Source organism: Aplysia californica, unplaced genomic scaffold (genome assembly GCF_000002075.1).
Source record: "Aplysia californica isolate F4 #8 unplaced genomic scaffold, AplCal3.0 scaffold00012, whole genome shotgun sequence".
NCBI lineage: Eukaryota > Metazoa > Mollusca > Gastropoda > Aplysiida > Aplysiidae > Aplysia > Aplysia californica.
The window spans coordinates 1,067,609-1,091,491 of record NW_004797282.1 but is presented as its reverse complement, the minus strand read 5'-3'; the positions used below and the strand labels follow the sequence as shown (position 1 = coordinate 1,091,491).

Sequence of the window (23,883 nt, the reverse complement as noted above, 5' to 3'; positions counted from 1 at the left end):
CTTTCCTATCCAACATCTATCGTCTTTGTCTCCCCTCCTTCTTTCTTATGTTTGTTGCTCCCTTGTAACACATCTAATCTTCTGGCGCTCATATGACCTTATGCAGTTGCCGGCGCCGAAAAACCTCTACTAAAACAAACAGACCGCCACCACCTCCGTCCCAATAACGCCATCTTTACCTCCACCACTGCGGGACTCCACAACGCCATGGATGTTTATGATCCGCGTCGTAAGTTGAGATCGATGTCGCGTTTTAAAGGCGAGGTTATCGACCGACTTACGAAGCGGCGATCTGTTGTTACCGGGCCATGATTGTTCGTCTTTTTTACTGTCTGCTTTGACAGGTTGATTAAAAGCCTGTTTGTAGGTGGCTGACGGGTGCTCTTGTGTGGTTTGCTTCTTCCTTCCTGTCAAACATCTATCGTCTTTATCTCCCCTCCCTTTTGTGTTTGTTAGTCTCTTGTAACACCTCTAATCTTCGGCACTCATATGACTAGTGTGTTGCAAGTGCCGTAAAGCCCTTACTAAAACTAAATGCCTGTTTGCTGATGTTATCAAGGCAGGGGCACTTCGTGTGTACCGTGAGCTGTTCCTCTTTCCGCTGGTCGTAACGATGATAAGGCTCGTTTTGGTTTTGGTTTATTGATTGATTATGGCTGACGTTATTTTTGTGAGTAGTGGGTGGATGTTCGGTGGGTGGTCTGGTATGTGTGGTTTGCTCCTTATTCTTCCATGACAAATATTCTGTCGTGCTTATCTCTCCTCGTTCTTTTGTGTGTGTGTTACTCTCTCACACCTCTAATCTTCGGTACTTATTGTGACCTATTTATGTCGCCAGTGCCGTAAAACTTTTACGAAAGATAAAAAGAATACATAAAACGGAAGAATCAGATTTTATCGCCGAACCGGATGATGCGCTCATATGACCTCACGCAGTTGCGAGCGCCGTAAAACCCTATACTACTAAACCGGATGATCAAAAATGAGTTAAAATCACCGTGGTGGTGGTTTTTGCAGGACCTGTTTGTCATTAATGGTGTCTCACAGATCCCGCTGGGCTCGTCTGTTGGCGACCACGGGGCACATAAACTTTTTAAAGCAGCAATAAAAACGTAACTTCACCCGTTGCGTTTGTCGCGTTTGTCGCCTTGAGCGACGTGTGTTAACGTGAGCTGTGACGTGCGCTCGACGCTAGCGTACGTGACGTGGTGCATTGGTTGGTGTCGCGAGGGGTGAGGGGTGTGTGGGCGACGATTTGTGGCCGGCCGCACGTGTTGAGAGTTGAGTGTTGAGATCGCGCGTGAGGCCGTGAGTGTGTGAGTGAGCGAGTGGTGCACGTGGTAACATCGTGGGGCTGACGTTCGGCGCGAAACATGCTCAACAGGTTGTACTGTAAACCACCGAAAATTGGAGTACGCTCTCTCTCTCTCTCTCTCTCTCTCTCTCTCTCTCTCTCTCTCTCTCTCTCTCTCTCTCTCTCTCTCTCTTTCTCTTCTTCTTCTTCTTCTTTTTCTTTTGGGTGTTCGGTGGATCCCCTGGCATGATATGCTTCCTCCTCCTCTGGATCCCCTGGCATGATATGCTTCCTCCTCCTCCTCTCCATCCTCCTCCTCCTCCTCCTCCTCCTTGTCAGTCACCACCTCCTCCTCCTCCTCCTCCTCCTCCTCCTCCTCCTCCTCCTTGTCAGTGTGCATCATAATCATCAAATGCCAGATATGAAACAGACATCGGCGATAGATCTATTGGTGCTCCATATTTCTCCGCCGGGATGCTCTAAAAAATCATACACGATCCTGATATTTCCCCGTCTGCCATCTGTTCAGGTTTTCAAAATAAAGTTTCTGTGGGTCTAACCCTGCCTCGTTTGCCCATTATATTTTCCAGTGTTAGCAACATTTTTCAAAGCCTGTATGTGGGTGGTTGGCGGGTGCTCTTGCGTGGTCTTTGTTACTCTATTGTAACACCTCTAATCTTCAGCACTTATATGACCTTATTGTGTTGCGAGTGCCTTGAAAGCCTTACTAAGACAAACACAACAGCAACGTGTTTAAAGCATTCACGTGGAGTCACGTTTCAGTCAATGTTACTGATATCGCAATCTGTCCTAGGAAGTTCTGGTCCTCCTTTCGAGGAAGTGTGGGGTTATATCCTTAAAGAGACTTAAGTATTTCCTGGAAGGAAAATAATCAAAGTGCTGGTGGTTAGAGGGCGCCACTGGTACGTCCCCTACTTCTTTACTCACCTTAGTTGTTTCTATATATCTATCTTGCTGTTTTTATTTTATTCCATGTGCTTATCTTTACTGGAACAAACAAACAAACAAACAAATCGAAGAGGCAGCACTTGATGAAGCCCAGGTGAGCCGCTCCCTGAATTTAAAAGGAAAGTCAGAAAGAGAGACACATTCAGTTTATGGGACACTTAAGTAAACACAAGGGCCTTGAGCTTCTAGCTCTCACGGTAAATCTAAAGGCAAGCTATGCAGGAGCAAACTCGGAGCATCAGAATTGGAAAGCCTGAAGAGATGGGTGGTCGGGAAAGGTCAAGAAATTAATTACATAATATTATATATTCAGCTTTTTTGCGAGCGTCCGAGGAAAAAAAATGAATCAAAATGGGGAATCATGATGCCGACATCTGGCTCACTTGAAAGTCATCTTACCTTTTTTGTGTGTTTGTTACTGTCTTGTAACATCGCTAATCTTCGGCACTTATATGACCTAATTATGTTGCAAGTGCCATAAAACGCTTACTAAAACAAGGACATGGTTTTAACCCTATCCTTACGCCCTGGGGTCATTTTGTACCCCCGGGGTTGCATTCTTCACGTTTTAGAATACATGTACTTCTAGTACGAAGATCTCTTTGAAACTTTCAGTATTTATCAAAATTCATTTTAACAGACTGTTATGCAAAACGTACCGATCGGATTAACGAGTAAATTTCCTCTTTGGAAAGTGGTGGCACAGAGCTCCCCACGTCATATGGATACAATAGTTAAACACAACGTACGGATAGGGTTAAAGAGCCCACTTCATAAAAAGTGTCAAATTGTGTTTGTGGGGGTAAAACTATTAGTAAAACAAACAAAATTATTTTACTCAAACTCAAAACTGGAACACTTTTGTGAGTGATTGACGGGTGTTCTCGTGCGGTTTGCACCTTCTTTTCTATCAAACTTCTATTATTCTTATCTCTCCTCCTCCTTTTTTATGTGTTTGTTACGCTTTTGTAACACCTCTGTTCTTCTGCACAAATATAACCTCTATTCTTCTACACTTATATGATCAAATTTTGTTGCAAAAATTCTAATAAGTAGTAATTTCAATGACCATGTGCCCTAATTGTGTTGTAAAAGTGCCGTAAAAATTCTTACAAAAACAAACAAAATTGTTTTACTCAAACTCAAAACTGAAACACGTTTTTTTTCTCTCTGCTGCGCAGAGAGCATGACCCGTGTGGAGGAGATCTCGGGGAAGAAAGTACCGGCCCATCAGGTCGACCTTCTGGACAAGGACGCCATTAGGAAGATCTTCCAGACTGTGAGTACACACACATGTACACACACGTGTGCACACACAGCATGCTAGCAACAACAACAACAACAACAGCTTTACTTGTTTGCGCTTGGACCAGCTGTGTCATTGACTAATCTTTTCTATGTAAAAGGAGGTGGAAGTGGTCAGATGCAATTAAAATTATGCCGAAAAAATGGACTTCAGCACCAAGTTGTATTCCTTCTATAGTTCAAAAAGGCAGCGTAAAGAGCTGTGTCTTGAGTTACATGTGGTTTTTCCTTCTTTCTATCTTGCTTTCTTGTCATGACCATAACCTCTTTATTCATGACTAATGTAACAACAGTGCCAAGTGCTCTACCTCCTTTTTAATAGTAATTTTATGTTTTTAGTGGGGTACTGGGCTGAAACAAAAATAAACAAAGCTCTGTCTTCATCTGTGTCCTGTCATTATGCTGTCTATGATTGTTTATTATATTTACAGATTGTTTCATAATATTATGTTTTAAAGAGCGACATCATTCTTGGCCTGATAGATTAGGCTGACACTGACAATGTCACCTTAGCAAAGACTGTGCCCACCATTTCGGAACTTCACAGTGACATTAAAGATGGTTCCAGCAGGGAAGGGGATAGGGAGTGCCCTCGTCCCTTGTGACTCATTGGAGCAGAGGGTTATAGGACTTACGCTAACATTACTTAAATGCAATCTCACATCATCACTCATCACCACCATTATTTCTAATATCACCATCGCTGTCAGATCCTTGACTTAATCTATAATCCTTGAATCACTATCTGTAACATTTACATGCTATACTAAATATGTACGTAATACACTATTGGACACTGTCATACGCATTTTTTCTACTGTTCAGATGGCGTCAATTTCATTTAATTGGGCAAGGGATTTTTTAAAAAAGTAACATCATTAATAGGAAATTTAGTCGTGAGCACAATAAGAATTTTTTTTCAATTGGAGACTTGAGTATTTAGACATTTTTGACACATGAAATAAGTTAAACGTTTCGGCCTAATGGGCTTCTTTATCAACGTGTTCATAATCATCTGTTTTGTTGTATTTCAGTACAAAGTGTCGGTGGTCATGCACTTTGCTGGTCTGAAGGCAGTCGGCGAGTCGGTGGAGCTGCCCCTCCTCTACTACCACAACAACGTCGGAGGAACAGTCAACCTGCTGCAGGTTAGGACAGGTGTCTGTTAGTCAGATGTATGCTCAGATCACATCGTGATCGTGTCAGGATCGGATCGGGACTGGTGTATGCTCAGATTGGATCAGGATCGGATCGGGACCGGTGTATCCTCAGATCGGATAAGATCGGATTAGGACTTACGTCTTTGGTGTAGCAATCATGTGCTTTGTTTTCCCACGCGGGAGACCTGAATTTGATTCCCGAGTGGGGAGAAATTTTTATCAAGTATCTCGTCTTTTTACTGGGATGTTTTTATGACTCCCAGCACAGGTTGGCCCTGGCAGGCAGGGTTGGAAGCCTGTATTCTAAAAGATCTAACTTGAGTCGATGTGGGCATAAAGTTAGTACGCAGCGTGTCAGATGCGTGGACGAAATCTGTGTGAACGAAACAAAGTATTTTGGAAAAATCAGGGAAAGCAGTTTGCGTGGATTTTTTATAAGTTAGGTCCTAGCCTCATGGATGCTGTGGGCCCCTGCAAAGTTTCAAAGGTGTGGGTTAGGTGATAAGGGAGGAGTTTGTGCACAAAGCCTCCCAAGTCCTCTTTTATGGATTTGTTTCTTTTTTTTTTCCCCCACCGGCAGGTGATGCAGGAGTTTGACGTGAAGAACATCGTGTTCTCCAGCTCGGCCACCGTGTACGGCACCCCCCAGTACCTTCCCGTGGATGAGGCTCACCCGACCGGAGGCTGCACCAACGCTTACGGGAAGACCAAGTTCTTCATCGAGGAGATTGTCAGGGATCTCTGCAACTCGGACAAAGTAGGGCAACATTCTGTTACTTATATATATATAACAATTTAAGGGATAAGAAAGATGAGGAGTCTGAGTCATCTTTGAGAAAAGTGGGGGGGGGAAAACAAAATCGACTGAATTCAAGCAGGATATAATATGTCACAACACGGTAGAATCAGGTGCTCGTCACTTTTTGGGCGTGTAGAGTCATTGGTATCATCTTAAAGCCTGTCCATTTGCCTTGCCTTTGATGAAAAAAATGTACTTTTATTTTGGATACAAGGCAAGGTATAGGCTATTGAAGGAGGTGGGGGTTGCCTGGTTTCAGATGTTAAATTAGTGAGAAAATGGCCGCCAAAGTTGAGTTATTTCCTTAGCTTGAGAGTCCGGGGAAACTGAAAATTTACATCTTTAATGCCTTTAATCAATGTTTTTAAGTAAAATTCTCACATAAATGTTTATCTTAGTGGGCATGAAAAGTGTTGAGTCGAAAAACACATATTTGATAAAAATTCCCAAACCCGCAGAAAAATGCCAGTTTCTTGACTTTTCATTATTTTGACAAGCGCTTGATTTCACCACGCTGCCTCACATAATAACATACTTTTAGGGTTTGGGTGATTTGTAAAGGCCATAACTGATTTAAAACCATCCAGTCATTTCATTCAAATGCAATGTTGTGTAGTCTCCCCTGATGTGTTGTCCCAGAAAGAACTCTTATTTTCAGACCTTTCATTTTTCTGCCCCTTCAATTTGTGATTGCAGATTCAGTATCAGTTGCCTTTAGTGAGCCATTATTCCTTCTCTGTAAAAAATGAGTGTAGGCATTAAAATGATTGTATGTGAGGCAGTGTGGTGAAATCAGGCGCTCGTCAAAATAATGAAAGTGAAAAAATTGGTATTTTTCTGCAGATTTTGGAATTTTTATCGAATTTTTGTTTTTTTGGCTCAGCTCCTTTCATGCCCATTAAAGAACACATTTCTGTGTGAATTTGACTGAAAAACGTTGATTAAAGACATAAAAGGTGTAAATTTTCAGTTTCCTCGGGCTCTCAACATCTACTGCCGTTGTTCACGACCAAGACAAATTTCTCCCTGTGAGATGAATAAAGATTGTCATTGCCAACCTAAGGAAATAACTTAACTCTGGTGACCATTTTTTTAGCTAATTTTACCTCTGAAATCAGGCGACCCCCCACCGCTTTCAATCGCCTAGTATCCTAGATATATGGATATTTTTTTCATCGAAAGCAAAGCAAATTGACAGACTTAAAAATGGTACCTCCACCATGTCGTGACACATGTGTACTTTCAGTAATCTTAGTGACCTAGATAAAGGTTTCTGTGGCGCAGTTGCTTTTGCACTTTATCAACTTGTGGAAGTTTGTCATTCCTTTCTTTTTTTTTTTTCCTACACATGAATGAGATCAGACTGTATATACATAATCTGTCCATCTGTTTGTGTGAATTTCTCCTATATCTCCATCTGTCTTATAAGTGGTTGTAGGCACTGTCATGAAATGTGTTCCTTCCACTTCTTTTACAAAATAGTTATCCCAATATGATTCTTGTGAATTGTCGCCTAATTTCTTTGACATCCTTAACAACCGAACACAAAAACTCTCTTGTTTTCCTCTTTGTCTTGCCATTCAATTTTAGTGATTGAATATAGCTGTTATACTTGTTGTCAACTGCGATTCTGCTCTATTTTGTACTTTGACTCATGGTTGAAACGGCAGTCTTACTTCTATTTTCTGTACTTGATCACCCAGACTTGGAACGCCGTATTGCTGCGTTACTTTAACCCAGTGGGGGCCCACAAGTCTGGCAAGATCGGGGAAAACCCACAGGGCGCGCCCAACAACCTGATGCCGTACGTGGCCCAGGTGGCTGTGGGGAGGCGGGAACATCTGACCGTCTACGGCAGCGACTACGACACAAAGGACGGCACCGGTGAGTGAGGTCATATGTGTGGGCTTGTTTGCCCGGAGCTCTTTCTTAGTAGTTTAATATTATGGAGTCGGGTTATATGGGTTTGTACATGGGACGGTTATATAATACATTTTTTGTTTGTTTGTTTGTTTGTGAGTGTGGGGTTTTTTTTTCGGTTTTTTTCTCTGCTTTGCAGGTCATGTTCTACTTCTTAATGTGTGGTATTCAAGCCACTCACATTTTCTTTTTTCATAGTTGTATCTTATATGTACTAATAGAGTGCATGTTTGTATGTGCCATTTTCTCTCTTCTTTTTTTCTTTTTCTTTTTTTTTTTGCTTTGTAGGTCATATCATACTTTTTAATATGTGGGGATCAAGTCTCTATATTTTTGTTTTTCATAGTAGCATCATATACTATTGGAGTAGCATTATGGAGTCAGGTTAGGAGGGGCTGTGTGTGCAACGGTCATTTCATACTTTTTTGTTTGTGTGTGTGTGTTTTCTCTTTTTCTTTTCTTTTTCTTTTTGCTTTGTAGGTCATATCATACGTCTTAATATGTGGGGATCAAGTCTCTATATTTTTGTTTTTCATAGTAGCATCATATACACTAATGGATTAGTATTATGGAGTCAGGTTATACGAGTTGATGTGTGGGACGGTCATTTCATACATTTTTGTTGTTTGTTTGTTTGTGTGTATGTGTGTGTTTTTCTCTTTTTCTTTTTTTTTTTTTTTTTTTTTTGGCTTTGTAGGTCATATACTGTGTGCTGATCGAGTCACACACATTTTAATTTTTCATAGTAGCATCGTAATATAGTATCGTTTTACTTTTTTGCGACAAATCTTATCGAGTCTGTTTCTCAGTCAAGTCAAATACAAGGCGTTCTTTTTTTCCCCTCACCCTCTCAGGTGTTCGTGACTACATTCACATAGTTGACCTTGCTCAAGGTCACGTAGCAGCTACAAAGAAGCTGCAGACTGGCTGTGGATGTGTGGTACGTGGTTACTTTGTTTCATTTAGCGAACTAATCAGATTTGCAGATTGTCCGGATGATTCTGGACATCGTGATTTCTAAAATTGTTCACGATATAAGAGGTTTTTAATAATTTTATGAACTTAGCCGTCTAAAAAGTAGAATGTGCTATAAAAGATAACATTTGGTGCTTCAATTAGTGTTCCACATCACCAGCATCAAAAACTAGAAAAATGGCTTTTTTTCCTGACCTTGTCAATTTTTTTCTATTCTTTGTTTAAAAAAAAAAATAATGTTCAAGTCTTTGTTTATCAGAAAATCATTGATGACGTTTGATCATTGTCACCCTAGAAAGATAATAAGGTTTAACTCAATGTCAGAGAAATCGAGCTATCGGCATGCTCCGCATCTTTCTATGATTGTCAACGTCAAATTTTTGTTGACGTTGAATGCCCTGGTAATAGCAGAAACGTGCTGAGCATGCTCTAGACTAGTTATAGTTAAAATTTGGTCTTTGGGGAAAGATTTCTGTCATTTGTCTGACAAGTTGTAAGCAACACAGCAACAGTTACCTCAAGACATGCCCATGTTTGTGTTATTGTTACTCGGGCATAGTCTACAAAAACATAATAGAATAGAAATGATATTTGTCACGACGCAGTGGAATCATGTGCTCGTAAATTTTTGGGCACGTGGAGTTATTGGTATCATCTGAAAGCTTATTCATTTGCCTTGCTTTCTGTGAAAAAAACCACCCATCTATCTTGGATAGAGGTCGAAATATTTGCGATTGAAGGAAGTCAGGTTGACATGGTTTCAGAAGTAAAATTATCGAGAAAATGGTCGCCAAAGGTTTGCAACCTCTATAGCTTGAGAGTCCTTGAACACTGAAAATATACCTATTTTGTGCCATTAATTGTTTTCAGCAAAATTCACATGGAAATATATTTTTATAGGAACCTCAAAGGTGTTGAGCCAAAAAAATAAAATCTAATAAAAATGTCCAAACTGGAGGAAAACTGCCTGTTTCTTCGATTTCCTTATTTTGACGAGCACCTGATTTCACCGCAATGTCTCTCATATAATAATAATAATACAATTGACTCCACTTGTGTTGAACCTGCTTGAGTTTATTTTCAGTTAAGTTGAACCCTTTCTCAGGTCCCAGCACCTCTTCTTCTTTTCAGATCCCAACGGTTAAGCTGAACTTCGGATGATTTTTTTTTTTTTTCACCCCCCCGATGACATCAACTCATTCGTAGTCAACTGTAATAATAGTAACGATTATAATAATGATAATGATAATAATGATAACTTTTTTTGTTTCCTAAATGGGCTTGGTGAACTCCACAAAGAATTCTTCGAGCGAGAGAGAGGCTCTTTTTTGGCCCCATTGTTATTATACTCAGAGGCACCTTTACTCGTCCAAATAACTATATAATGATGATGATAATAATATTAACAACAGTTGTAATACTAAAACTAATGGTTCCATGGGATCTTTTCCCTGTGTCTCCACAGGTGTACAACTTGGGCACTGGCGTGGGCTACTCTGTCTTGGACATGGTCAAGGCTTTTGAGAAAGCTATTGGAAAAACGGTAAGACTTGAGTACTGGACTGTTTTCGCTGTAGGAGTGAATGATCATCGTCAAATTTTGTGCCGTTCAACAGTTAACCCTAATCTAATGCCATATTGATGTACCTGGTATGTCAAGGAATTTGACAATTTTCCACATCTTGATGTGCCAGAGTGCAAAATTTGTCGTATTGAATGGATTTAGTCTTAAAACTGTTCAGTCGGAGAATCTTATCTTTTGTGTTATAGTAGTTGGTCTGTTTATGCCACACCTTGCTCTAATTCTTGCAGTCCGTCTTCCCCTGAAATACCCTCTTCAAAGAATCTGAACCACAACCACCCAAAGATATGAGTCTCCAAAGTTTTTTTGGTAATTAAGCTTTATTATGTTAAAAAGTTCTACTCAACAAGCATTTTATTGTATTATGTAACAGTAGTTATTTTGCCACACTTTTCTATATTAGAAAAGAATTCTTCTATTGGGGCCACAGTTTAACAAGAATTGTTATAATATCTTTTGTAAACCCTCCATAGTACCCCTTGAAATTCACCCCCGATAGTCAGTAATGTAAATCCAGTTGAGATATTTTAGTTTGCTGAAATGAGCTCCCCAAGTGCTGGTTTTTGCACTGCAGCATGACAAACATGTCTTGGTGGTTGGTTGGCGGGTACTCTGGTGTGGTTTACTCCTTCTTTCCTATCAAACATTTATCGCCCTTATGCTTATCTCTCCTCCTCCTTTTCTTTGTGCAGTGAAAACTACTCTTACAGCCACATGTATAAGACAGTCACCTATACAAATAGCCTCTTCCTATTTCTTCCCTTTCATATTTTCTGCAATATAATGATACTGTACAAGACGCCCACTTTTTTCCTCGACAAAGGGCGGCTGTCTTATAGACAGTTTCAATTGTATTTTATTCTCTAGTGACACCTCTAATCTTCAGCTCATATATGACTTGTTTGTGTTGCAAGTGTTGTTATTGTGGGTTGTTGGCGGGAGCATTGGTGTGGTTTGATTTTTCTTTCCTATAAAAAAACTATCGTCCTTCTCTTTCCTCCTCTCTTTTTTGTTCGTTACTCTCTTGTAACACCTCTAATCTTCAGCATTTATATAGCCTTATTGTGTTGCAAGTGACGTAAAACTTTTACTAAAACTAAAAGTGCTGTAAAACTCTGAAAAGAGCAAAACATTTTAACACGTCTCAAATGATCTGTATACCCCCCTTTCCCCGCAAATGGTTGGCAGGTGCTGTGCTGTGGTTTGCTCCTTTGTTTTTGTTGCTCTTTAGTAACACCTCTAATCTTCGGCACTTATATGACCTTATTGTGTTCCAAGTGTCATAAAACTGACCAAAACTGAGTTGACAGTGCCGTTTAACACCCACTCAAACAAACAAACATAATACTCTTACTTGACTTAAACAAACCTAACCCCCCTTCCCCACAGATTCCCTACAAACTGGCAGGACGGCGGCCAGGAGATATTGCTACAGTGTACGCCAACCCAGAGAAGGCCGAGAAAGAGCTGGGCTGGAAGTGTACCCGCAACCTGGACGAGATGTGTAAGTAGCTGTTGTTAAATACTGTATCATATGTGAGGCAGCGTGGTGAAATCATGCGCTTGTCAAAATAATCGAAGTGAAGAAACTGGCATTTTCCCTCAAGTTTTTAAAATTTTTATCAATTTTTTTTTGTTTGGCTCCACACCTTTCATGCCCATTAAAGGAGCCATGTCTGTGTGAATTTTACTGAAAAATGTTGATTAAAGGCACAAAAAATGGAAATTTTTAATTTCCACGGGCTCACAAGTTAAGGAAATAACAGAACTTTGCGTCCATTTTCTCGCAAATTTTACCTCTGAAACCAGGTGACCCCATCTCCTTCGATCACCAATATGTCGACTTGTATCGAAGATAAATGGATAATTTTTTCATTGAAAGCAAGACAAATGAAGAAGCCTTAAGCGGGTACCAATAACTCCACACGCCCAAAAATTGACGATCGCCTGACTCCACCACCCCTTGACACTTATGTGTGTGGCATTCACCTGAAATCAGGTGCTTCTCAAAATAAAGAAATAAAAAAGACTCGTGGCATTATTCTTCTACTTGGGCAGTTTTTATCTGTTTTCTTTTTTTGGCTACACACCCTTTATGTCCATTTAAAGACACATTTCTGTGTGTATTTTACTGAGAAATGTAAATCAAAGGCGCAGAAAATATAAATTTATGTTGGCGGTCATTTTCTTGCTTATTTTACCTAGGACATCAGGAAACTCCTACCTCCTTCAATTGCAAATCTTTTTGAGATAGACTGCTTTTTTTTTATCATCTAGAAGCACAGGACAAATAAACAAGCTTTAAGATGATACCAATAACTGTATATGCCTAAAAATCAGCAAGCGCCTGATTTCACTGGACCGAGACACATATTGTCATGGTGCTGCCATTTTAGCCAAAGCCAGACTTAAGACAAATGTGACGCATGCTGATGTAATAAGTTACTTTTTGGATTTTAGTACTACGTCAAATTTATTAGTTGAGTTTGAACAATTTATTAGTATGCAATGATAAAAGACATGGTAAACTTAAAGAAAATGATATCAGTTTTTAAAAAAACCCACCCTACAAAAGGTGGTTATTTTTACACTGCAAATGACTTTATGCTTCAAGACATAACCTGTCATTGCTGTGAATTAAAATTTTAGAAATTTAAATTTTATTTATTTATTTATTTATTTCATTTTTGTCCCTATCAGGTGAAGATCTGTGGAGGTGGCAGTCGAACAATCCCTATGGCTACAGCAAAGGAGAAAGTTAATGCCGGGTTCCTTCTAGATCTTTTTTTGTGGGGGGTGGGGGGAAAAACTCTGAATGAATTTGACGCCTGTGTGTTTTAGTGTGGTCAGTTGAGAGCTGTCCAGCAGGGGAGTTTTAGATATTCATGTTTCCGACTGACCGTAGAATGTGGGTTTTTGACCTTCGGGTTTTTTGGTATTTTTGTGCTCTCTTTCTTTTCCTCGTTTCTCAAATATATAACCTTCTATTCTCTGTTCTCTATCCCCCCCCCCCCCCCTTTGTTTTCCTACTCTACCCCTCTCCTTTGTTTTATTTTGGATTGTTAATGGAAGTATTACAGTGAAATAGAGGTGTGGAACCCTATGGTGTGAAGGAAGTGATCATGATATAATAACTAACCTGAAATAATGGTAGGCTTTTCTGGTGATTTAATTTTTGCTGCAAGACCTCAGTTTTGATATTTGTAGCTGAGAATAAACGATCAACTGATTAACTGATTTTGTTTGACAATTTAACAAGGTCAAATCGATGGCTGGGTCCAAGACTTCGACAAACGCCAAATTGCAAAATGATGTTCATCGGAGTCTTGCGTCCAGCCATCAGAATGTAAATTCTGGGTGTAAGCTACTCCAACATGTGCCTGCCTTGTTGAAGCTGCTACTTGTGAGAATTTTCTAGTCTACTCTGTAGAGTCATCGGGTCAGTTGTGTTTTTTCCCCCCCATGTCCTGCATGTTCTTCCCTTGGTTTTGCCCTCACCCCGCTGAAAAACGAAAGACTCAATGCGTTTTCTGCTGCAGGATGTTTGCAACTTTTGTTTTTGTTGACATTCTTAAGTCGTTGGGTCAAAGTGTGGCTGCTTGCTTAAAAGTTCTAAGCTGTAGTACTTTAGTTTGAATTATGTTACGAAGGTTGCACATCTTGAAAAGAATTGTGAATTTTACAGTAGCACTGCCTGTGACAGCAGAAAAGGCAGATATAGGAATCAGGTATGATCATTTTTGCAGAAAACAGATTTCCGAGAAAGAAATCAATGTCAGATTGTAGATTTACAAAGTGTTCAAAATTCCAGTCACTTCGTATTTTGAACAACAGTAGCCTTGTTCCAACACTTCTGGTGGTATTCCTGCTTGTCAATGAGAAGAATGTGCTGAACATGGGGGAGACCTGTGACCCCGTGACCTATGCTCTTATCCAGGGTTTGTTTTCATATGTCATAAATTTCTTTGCCACGTAATTTAAGATTGTAAATTGCAGACTGACTGCTCAGATATTTTCGTGCAATTCAATTCCCAACACACATGGACAAAGGCGTGTTTGTATTGGTTGCTTGTTTCATATAAGCAAAGAAGGGGGAATGGATGAACTATTAGTGCGATTGCCTCCCTTTGCTGCTGCGTTTTTAAAAATCAAACGAGGAAGTTGAAACAGTCACGAAGTAGTCCTTTGTCTCCTTCAGGGATTTTGTGCCGACTTTTGGGACTTGGGCGAGTGAGCCTTGGCACGATGAAGATAGTCCTGAGCTGTATGCTGAGGCTGGTGCTTACGCTAGTGGCACACCAGTGATGAGCTCTGAGCTCCCCGACCATTCACCTCACGATGCAGGAGGGCAGTTATGTCTCATTTATAGCTGATTTTTACCTTATGTCATGTTCTACTTATTACCCCTCCTGGAAATATTATTGACTCAACTACCACGGTCAAAAATGTAAAAAGGTTCCATTAGCAGTGTGGGTTGTTTTGTTCATTGATGGAATCTTTTTTGCTCTTGACCCGTGAATTTCAAAGTTACAGTTCTGTGAGTAGTATTTCCTTGTGGTCCTGTGGTTTTTTTTTCTTCTACGAACATCCCTGTCATCACCTCAACTTGTTTTGATAATTTTATTTGATTTTTTGATGGGTTTGTTTCATACTTTAAAACCTGATCTTATCTTTAATGTGAATCTAAATCTTATTTATTTATGACCTTTATCACTTTGTGGGAGAATGTTTGAGGTGTTGTAATATATTTGTGCTCTGCTATGTTCATTCTACAACTGGCCCAAGTCGCTTTGCAATTTCTCAGAAAATGAAGTTAAATTCGGTGTCTGGTTGCCTCAGAACTATTTTGTCCAAAGTAAAGACTTAAGTAAACTTTGGACCAATTCGTTCTGAGGCGACAATCTGTTCAAATTTCTAAAACTCATTCCTATGAATGCCATGTCAACACACACACAGGTGCTTTTGTATTTGTTTTGAAACAAGTAAAAGTGTGAAGATTGTCTGAGGGAGGTAGTGACCTTTCAATTAAAAAAAATATGACTTGGGCAGTTGTGAAATGAGCATATTATAATAGCTTTATTAATATTTGAGGATCATAGTACATGTTCATATATACACACTGCTGCTTTTTGTATTTTTATAATTTGCATGCAGAGAAAAAAAAGAGTATGTGTGTTATGACTATACAGATTAATGTTATGTTGTCAAGTATGAAGAGGTGGAGAGATAATAGTATCTTATCCACTTATTCTGTCTCCCTGTTGATTTTGAGTATTAATGCATCCCATGTGGCTTGTGGTATTATCATATTATATGTGCAGAGTGCTTACATGTGGTCTGTTGAGTTCCTCCTGGTGTTCATTTGGATACAGCTGCAAAAGTACAGTATTGATTGTTTTTAATACCCTAAAGGAGCAGTCAGATCTATGGTATTTTTTTTTTTAAAGTATATTATATTTATTATTACTCTTTTGGTAATTGCTTAAGATCTTCTTTGGACATTGTATGCTATGTGTTGAGACATGCTCAAAACTTCTCATATTTTTTAAATCTCCAACTCAAAAGAAAAACAGCTTTGTGACCATAATGCTTGCTCGGCATTATAATGTGGATGCAAATACTACGCTGAAGTTCAAACATGCTCCTGGTGAATAAAAGTTTGACGTGTCCTGCTCCAAATAAAAAAGTTTTCAAGCAAAGGTGCCAGACTTCAGGCCAGTTGTTGAGAAGTGGTTGCACTTTGTTTAAGAACAGTCTTGAAACAAATTGTTTTTGACAAAATGGTCCATAAATTTTTAGTCCCTGCATGCACATTTTCAGGAGGTCCAAAAGTTCAGTATGTTTTTCACAGCTAATTGGTACCTCTGTTCAAGAACATCAGAATGAATATCAACAGCTTTACAATGTCCATCAACAGGAAGTCTGTTACTGATCTGATCGTGTTTGTTGCTTTGTTTTTACTTTTTTAAATTGGATTTTCCGTAGTTGCCAACCACTCACATACTTGAATCACAGAGGCTTACTTTCTCCTTCTTCAGTTTTCAAATGATAAAAGTTTATTGGCTAGAGAAGGTACATTCTTGTCTCAGAATGGTAAATGACTTGTTACTCTTTTCTCTTTTCTTTCCAACGGTTTGAAAGACTTTGTTCCAATAGAAGAACTTGAAGTAGATCTTATAATGGTGGATTGTCGCCTCAGAACTATTTTGTCCCAAGTGTACTTAAGTAAAGAAGCACTTTGGACAAAATAGTTCTGAGGTGACGAAGTATTCTATTTTACTTCATCAATGTAGAGGGTTAGCTATATTCTGTAATGTGTCGGTTCAATTTTTTTCCACCTTAAGAACTGACGACACTCACTACTAGATACTAGTATGTTAGTTGTGAGACAAAAGTGTTGTTATTGCAAATACTGTCACTTTACCCTGGAGTCTAGGAAAGGTTTTTACAAAGTTATGTCTGACATTTTTAGCCATTTTGAGTTACTAATACCACGAGATTAGAAATTAAATGCTCTATCTGCTCTATCAAAATCAGTATACACAACATTGAACTGAATCGTTATCAAGATAGTCAAAGAATTGCATTTTAAAAATCTTTACATATTGTGTCAAAATTCTTTATGTCAAATTTATCAAAACTGAGCACTGAGCAGATAGAACTTTGTAATTCTATGGTAGCGTTTTGTCAGCTCTTTGGTGAACACCCAGTGTTTAAAGGCCCTTATCATAGTGACATGAAACTGGTAACATATATTATCTCTTGTGCTTGTGATGAAGCAAGCATTAAGTAGGAGAATGTTTAGTATGCAAGGAAAGAAATGGGTAGTGAGCTAGTGGTTTAGTCTGTGGCAGAGAAATGAGTGTTGAGACGTAGATTTTTTAAATTAGTAGGTTGAATCCGTTGATTTATTTTTTATCCACGTTGGGTATTCTACCAGGCATTACTGTGTACATTTTTTAGCAGAATTTTTGTCAAAATTTTTTTCGCTTGTTCTTGTCTACCATTTGGTCATGATACATTTCATTCATAGTCTTATACACGACGTTTTAAATGTCTTCCTAGATTTTCTAGCTGTGGACCTTGCCAGACGTCTTGGACAGCACAATTATAATATTGAGAAAAAAATGCAGTGGGGAAAGTGGAAAGTGTCATTTGTACAGGTGAATTCGGTTACACTCTTCTATTTTTTTAAAGTGATGTTGTTAGCATCTTCCCTGAACATGAAGTCACTGACCTTATCCAAGTTGCATTTGCCAGAGGTTGCTGCTCGGTTGCTGCAGAGATTTTCATCTCGTTAGTGTTCATTTCTGGCTGTGGGAAATGGAAACTCTTGACCTCCATCGAGAGTGAGAAGTGCTCCTTTTGACCTTCAGCCAGATCATGCTTTGCTGAAAGGTCTATGGATATCTATAACACATCTTTTTTTTAATGGAAAGAAATTTTTTGGAGTAAAAACAGCTGATTTCAGTTCTTGATAAGAAACATTTTTTTTCTTTTGGTTTTGTTAATATTCTTCATGTTGGATCTGTCCTTTAAGGTTTTCTGTGATGACTTTCTTCGTCGGCCAGCTGTTCAGATATGTTCAACCCAAATAGTTGAAAATGAATCTTTTTAAATTGCAGTTTCTTAATCTTTTGCTTATGTTGCATCAGTGCTCAAGAAAATATTTTTACACTTTTATGACCTTATTGTGTTGCAAGTGCTGTAAAACTCTTACTATAACTAAAAAACGAAGAAAATATTTTGTTGAAATTCAAATTTTAAATACATTTGAGCAGCTTGCTGACGGCTTTTCTTCCTTTGTAATATGCATGTTAATTTGTTGTTCTATGATGTTGAGGGAAAAAAATGAACTTGCATAATTCAGAACTGTGTTCTCTGTACATAGTCGTGGGTGTATAGAAAAACATGTAATTATGTAGTTGTTTTTTCTTTAGTTCCTTGATAGTTCTGCTGTGTCTGAGCTAGTGGGACGTCCCTGTTGTAGACCTTTTGATTGAAATATGTCGTTGCGCTCTGAGAAATCCTGTTGGAAATCGGCAAAGAACGCTTGTGTCAGGAAAGTTAATGTCCCCAGGGCGGTGCCACTGACTGAAGTGTCTGTAGGCCATTCCTAAAGGGGGGACATTTTTCGTTCTAATGCACACTAGAATTGTAAATGGGCTGACCCAACAATGTCATGCTCATAAGTGTGCCTGAACTACAACAGGAAACTGCTGCTTTTTCTTTCCTAATCTTTACTATCGTCATTTACCTCTACTTCTTTTGTATGTTTGTCACACTCTTGTGAGCCGCTATTTCCGGGGTGCCTTGATAGTCGAAGTAGACTTTGTGCTGTTGAAGCTAGAGAGGTGAGCAGAGTAAGTTTGATTCCCTGAAAGGACTTCTCTGTTGACATCCACCCCTTGGCGCTCATATGACCTTATGCTGTTGCCAGCGCCGTAAAACCTCTACTAAAACTAAGGAAAGTTAAGTCTCTGCTACTCTTGTTTTTATTCCTAAACATCGTTGTGTATTCTGGTTTCAACTAATATAAGAATTATTGGATGAAATAAAGAGCGAAATCCTTTGAAACAGTAGCATAAATGGAAAAAGTAATTAATATTGGATATATCTTGTTCCTATTAGTTGGGGTTTTGGAAAGCTCCATGCTAATGTGCTTTTATTGAAAGGATTGAAGAACATCGGTATACACGAAGTTGAATAATTTCTTTTCTTACGTTTGTTCTCAGCTCCCTCTTATTTCACGAGGCAGGGGTTATGATTGTCTTGGTTCTATTCGAAATCTATGTTCATACGTTAAAGAGTTTTATATCGCATTATGCGAGTATATCCACTGCTTTGAGTATATCTTCACTATCTGTGGCCAGTGCCTTCCTGCTGTGTGTGACCTGCTGGTTGTAGTTGTACTGACATGGAAAGTATGCATCCATGTACTGAGTGACTAAGAAATCAATGATCACAGCTTAAATTGTAGACTTTATTTCCATGTCAGAAGTTATGACAGCTGAAGTTATCAGTCATTGTAATGTTTTATTTTTTTCCTGCACTTACAATTGAAGACTACTGAGAACAAGACTGTGCCTAAGTCAGTTTTTGCTGAACGGAAAAAAAAGGCAAAAAAAGAAATATGGTCTATATTTCCTTTGGGATATGAGTTTTTTCCTTTTTTCTTGCTGCACCTTTGACGGTAGAGTGTCATGTGCACTATCAGTAGATGTGGGAAAGTCTCTCATTTTTGCCATTTTGAACTTAAGCCCAGTCATTTTCTCAAGTTTTCAATTTTAGATAATTGTATATTGTTGTGTTTGCTGGTTGTATAGTATGTGTGACAAGTACATGTAGCACAAAAGGAACATTTAAAATGAGTACCAAGAAAGTAAAACAAGTCGGGACTTGGCGTTGTATTTAAAGTGGAGGACTGAAGATGCAATGAACCTTTTTTTGAGAGCTTCAGTGAGCAACTTATAATAACACAGTAACATAGCTTGGACGTCACTCAAAAAGCGTTTACTCTCTTTACCGTTTAAGAATTAGTGACAGCTCTTTAAATATTGTCTCAAGTCTACTGCTCCCCTGTTCTGAGGCTACCAGTGTAGGTGGTGTATTGGTTTGGCCTGTTGGCTGTTTCTTGAAAAAAAACCATGAGTAAACATGAGTTTCAAATTCCAACATTGGAAAACATGTTGTTGTTTTTTTTTGTTCCTTTTTCGAATACACGTATCTCCATCTTTGTGCTGAAATGCAGAGTCCAACTCAGCTTGGAATTGTCCAGACAGGCACGGTAAAAACAGTCCATCTCCCAAATGGTCTTAGGTGCTTTGACAGGAAATACGTGAGAGCGCACTGTCTTGGATATTATTATACTTTGAAGTCTAAGGCCCTGTCCCGCATGGAAAGATACCCCCCCCCCCCCACCTTTACGGGTGTGTAGCTGGACCCTAGAGGGTTCCTCTTGTTGTAGTTGCAATAAAGCGTTTGTGCTGATGGGTGTGTTGGTAAAGTTCAAGTATTGTCCAAGGTGTGATGTAGGGATGAGTGGTTCTTTGGGCCATTCCACGAAAGTGGAAACTGTAGAGACACCACAAGTAACTTGGGGGATGGTAACCAGCTGTAAAAAAAATAAAATCTATGCAGCAGTGATTGATTCCCTTTTTTTGTTGTTGAGACTATTTTCCGCTACATTTCAACTACTAATTTACTTTGAATTTATGAATTAACTGGATTTTGTTGCGTAGTGGTTAGGCCCTTCGCCGTTACCAATAATTGGAGATCTGAGTTCGACTCCTGAGTGGGGAGAATTTTTATTTAGCATCTTGGTCTTTCTGCTAGGATGTTATGTCCCTCTCAGCCCAGAGTGGCCCTGACAAGCTGGGTCCTAAATGATCCAGATTGTGTTGGCTGCTGTGTAAAAACTCCTGTACCAAAAAAAGAAAATAATGATAATAATAATTATTATTATTTTTATTAGTGATAAATATTGATACTACTAATAATACTAATGATAATAATACATATAATATTTAATAATAGTTATGATAATGAAAATGATGATAATAACGATCAATGGAAATGTGTCCACGCGGTATGTTTTCAATAGTACTGTGAGTGTGTTGAGACCCAATATTACTTGGAATGGCCCTTGTACGAGAGCTCCCATCTGTTACTACTACATTGTCCATAGATACTGATATTGAAGTGGCATAAGAATTAAAGTATTTTGGTGATGTATAATTTGTTTCGAGTTAATCATTCGTTAGTATTTGTTGATGTGGTGTGCATACATGTTTGTACTACTCAGTGGATGGTTTGCGGGTGCTCTGGTGTGATTTGCTCCTTCTTTCCTACACCAAACATCTATCGTCCTTTTCTCTCCTTCTTAAAGTGTTTGTTACTCTCTTGTAACACCTGTACTCTTCGCCACTAATTGTGTTGCAAGTGCCGTAAAACTCTTACTAAAACCATAAAAAAGCACATATACTGTTCAGCTTTTGTGGGTGGTTTGGAGCGATCCAATGGTAGGTCCCTCTTTTTTTCTTTCCTTATGTTGTTGCTGTCTGTCTGTCTGTCTGTCTGTCTGTCTGTCTTGCTTCTTCCCTGCACGTAGTGACCGTTATTATGTTAATGTGCTTCTCTTTACTCAAACAAACAAAAAATTCAACTTTCCTTTATTCTTTGATTCTGTGGTGTAACAATTAGATGTGGGTGGTTGGCGGGTGCTCTGGTGTGGTTTGCTCCTTCTTTTCTATCAAATATGATCTATCGTCCTGATCTCTCCTCCTTTTTGTGTTTGTTACTCTCTTGTAACATGTCTATTCTTCGGCACTTATATGACCTTATTGTGTTGCAAATGCCGTAAAACTCTTACTAAAACTAAAATCGGTTAGATGCTTCTCCGTCGCAAGTGGAAAACGTGAGTTCGATTCCCATGTGGAAAACTTAAGTCTTTTGGGACATTGTATCCTTGGCCTTGGTTTGGCCCTGGCAGGCAGGGTCCAAGTAGCCAGCTTACTAAATGGTCTGAATTGTGTTGATTGAGGTGTAAAAGTCTACAAATACATTTTTATTTCGTTGTGAGGGCCGTCAGTAAAATTCTGACAAGTACTAAATTCTATTCACTGGTGACTATGGTGTAATTTTTTAAAGGCAATTTGGCATCTGCACTAGAAACCGAAGTTTGATTCCATCCCGAGAGGGTGGGGTTGGAGGGGGGGGGGTGGAGAAATTTCATTAAAAAATTGAATTATTTAGTCTTTTTGCTGGGATGTATCCTTGCTTTCATCTATTTATCAACACATGTATTATTATGTCTATCATTCTCGCATGCTTTATTATGTAGGCCTATGATATAAAAATCGCGTGTGTCTGTGTGTGAGTGTGTGTGTGTGTGTGTGTGTGTATGTGCGTGTGTGTTTGCATGTGTGTGTGTGTGTGTGTGTGTGTGTGTGTGTGTGTGTGTGCGCGCGCGTCAGGTTGATCTGTGAAATGCAAGCTGATGCACTGACTGGCAGTCTGAAATATTGAATACCAAGTCTAATGCTGAATGTAAACGCTCGAGGGAAAAAAAATCGAAGCTCATTATCATTATGTTGCATGTTTCCTAAAAATAAAAAAACAAACAAACGAAACGCGTAAACATCATCATTATCATAATTTTTGTCGTCGTCGATGTACCGGTAACGTAGAAAAGTATATTATGGGGACTTGATTATATTTCAGGCCAGTTAAATGTATTTTAAAACGAAATTATTCATCATCATCATCATCATCATCATCACCATCATCACTGTTTTAAAAGCAGAGTAGGAAGGGAGAGTCTTGATAGAGTTGCAGACAAACAATATAAATTTTTGAAATGTGGTTTATTAAATCGGCTCAACGTTTCGCCACATAGGCTTCCTCAGGAGCAACATTTACCATCATCATCCTCCTCTTCCTCCTCCTCCTTATCATCATCATCATCATCATCATCATCATCATCATCATCATCATCATCATCATCATCATCATCATCATCATCATCATCCTCGACTTCCACATCATCATCATCATCCTCGACTTCCACATCATCATCATCATCATCATCATCACCACCACCACCACCATCACATCTGCTATGTGGTATATTATTACCGTTTTGTACTCAAGGACCCGTATCTTATGCCATAAAGGCCTTGACAATTAGCCTACAAAAGAATGTGGCTTCTATTCCCTTGTGGGAAAAATGGGAGAACATCAGAGCCGTGCACTTTTGAAAAAAAAACTATCAGAGCCGCGCATTTTTTGACGATATCGATACAATTAGACTACCGATGGGCAAAACCAATACTACCCAACATCAGATAGATTTTGTATTGAATAAATAGGCTTTTTTAAGAGCATCCGAGTATAGAAATGAATGGAGAACCATGATCGTCGATGTCTGTCGCAAATCAGGCACTAGATGATGATGATGATGATGATGATCTACTTTTTTAGACTACTTAGTATTACTCATGTGAAAGGAAAAGCGTGAAGACTCAATTGACTAGATTTTATACACTTTTAAAAAGTGGTACCTTTTTTTTAAAATCACCAATACATTTATTATTATGTTCATTTCCACTTGAACTGTGCTCGATAGCCCTGCGTTTACGGGGAAAAGAAAAACAGTCCATGTTAAGCGTGGACAGATCAAGTATCTTGTTCTTTTTGCCGGGATGTTGTATCCATCTCAGCCTGGGTTGGCCCTGACAGGAAAGGTTGGAAGCCCGTATCCTAAATGATCGAAATTGTTTTGACAAGAGCGTAAAACATTTATAAGAATTCAAACATCTGTGGTGAGTGGAGAGGGCTGAACTCCCAGTCATCTCCATTTTTCTTAATCACTCTGGACCAGGGTGTATCACCATCGACAAACACCTTCCGATTTGTCCTACCATGGACTAGTTTCTTGACATTATTTCCTTATATTCTACGTCTTTCCTCTTTTGTGTACGTGTGTGGTTGGAGAGTGACATTGGTAGGTCTTACTTCTTCACTTTCCCTCTGTTGTTTTGTTTTGTTTTAGTAAGGTTTCACGGTGCTTGCAACTGCATACGGTCACATGAGCGCTAAGGGGTAGACGTCAACAGAAAAGTACAAACGGGGAATCAGGCTTACTCTGCTCACCTTTCTAGCCTCAACAGCACAAAGTCTGCTTCGACTATCAAGGCACCCCAGGAATAGCAGTTCACAAGAGACTGACAAACGTACAAAAGAAGTAGAGAAAGATTGGCGATAGTAAGGATGAGGAAAGAAAAAGCAGCAGTTCCCCCCATATTATACCTGCACAGTAGAAGCATGCCCATTAAAAATTTTACCGTGCTTTAGAACATTTTAATATCCTCTGCTTGGG

General features: G+C 39.1%; 1 protein-coding gene across 2 annotated transcripts in view; it reads left to right on the top strand.

Annotated features, from left to right (window-relative positions):
* Positions 1–17,786, top strand: part of LOC101847627 (UDP-glucose 4-epimerase) — a 49,256-nt gene extending 31,470 nt beyond the window's left edge. For both annotated transcript variants that reach the window (XM_005090058.3, XM_005090060.3), the window contains exons 3-10: positions 3,445–3,542; positions 4,603–4,716; positions 5,309–5,485; positions 7,231–7,411; positions 8,302–8,387; positions 9,888–9,965; positions 11,394–11,508; positions 12,705–17,786. In XM_005090058.3, the coding sequence (XP_005090115.1) occupies positions 3,445–3,542; positions 4,603–4,716; positions 5,309–5,485; positions 7,231–7,411; positions 8,302–8,387; positions 9,888–9,965; positions 11,394–11,508; positions 12,705–12,766 (911 nt within the window). In that variant the 3' untranslated portion in view covers positions 12,767–17,786. The remainder of the gene's footprint in view (positions 1–3,444; positions 3,543–4,602; positions 4,717–5,308; positions 5,486–7,230; positions 7,412–8,301; positions 8,388–9,887; positions 9,966–11,393; positions 11,509–12,704) is intronic.
* Positions 17,787–23,883: the final 6,097 nt, after the last annotated feature.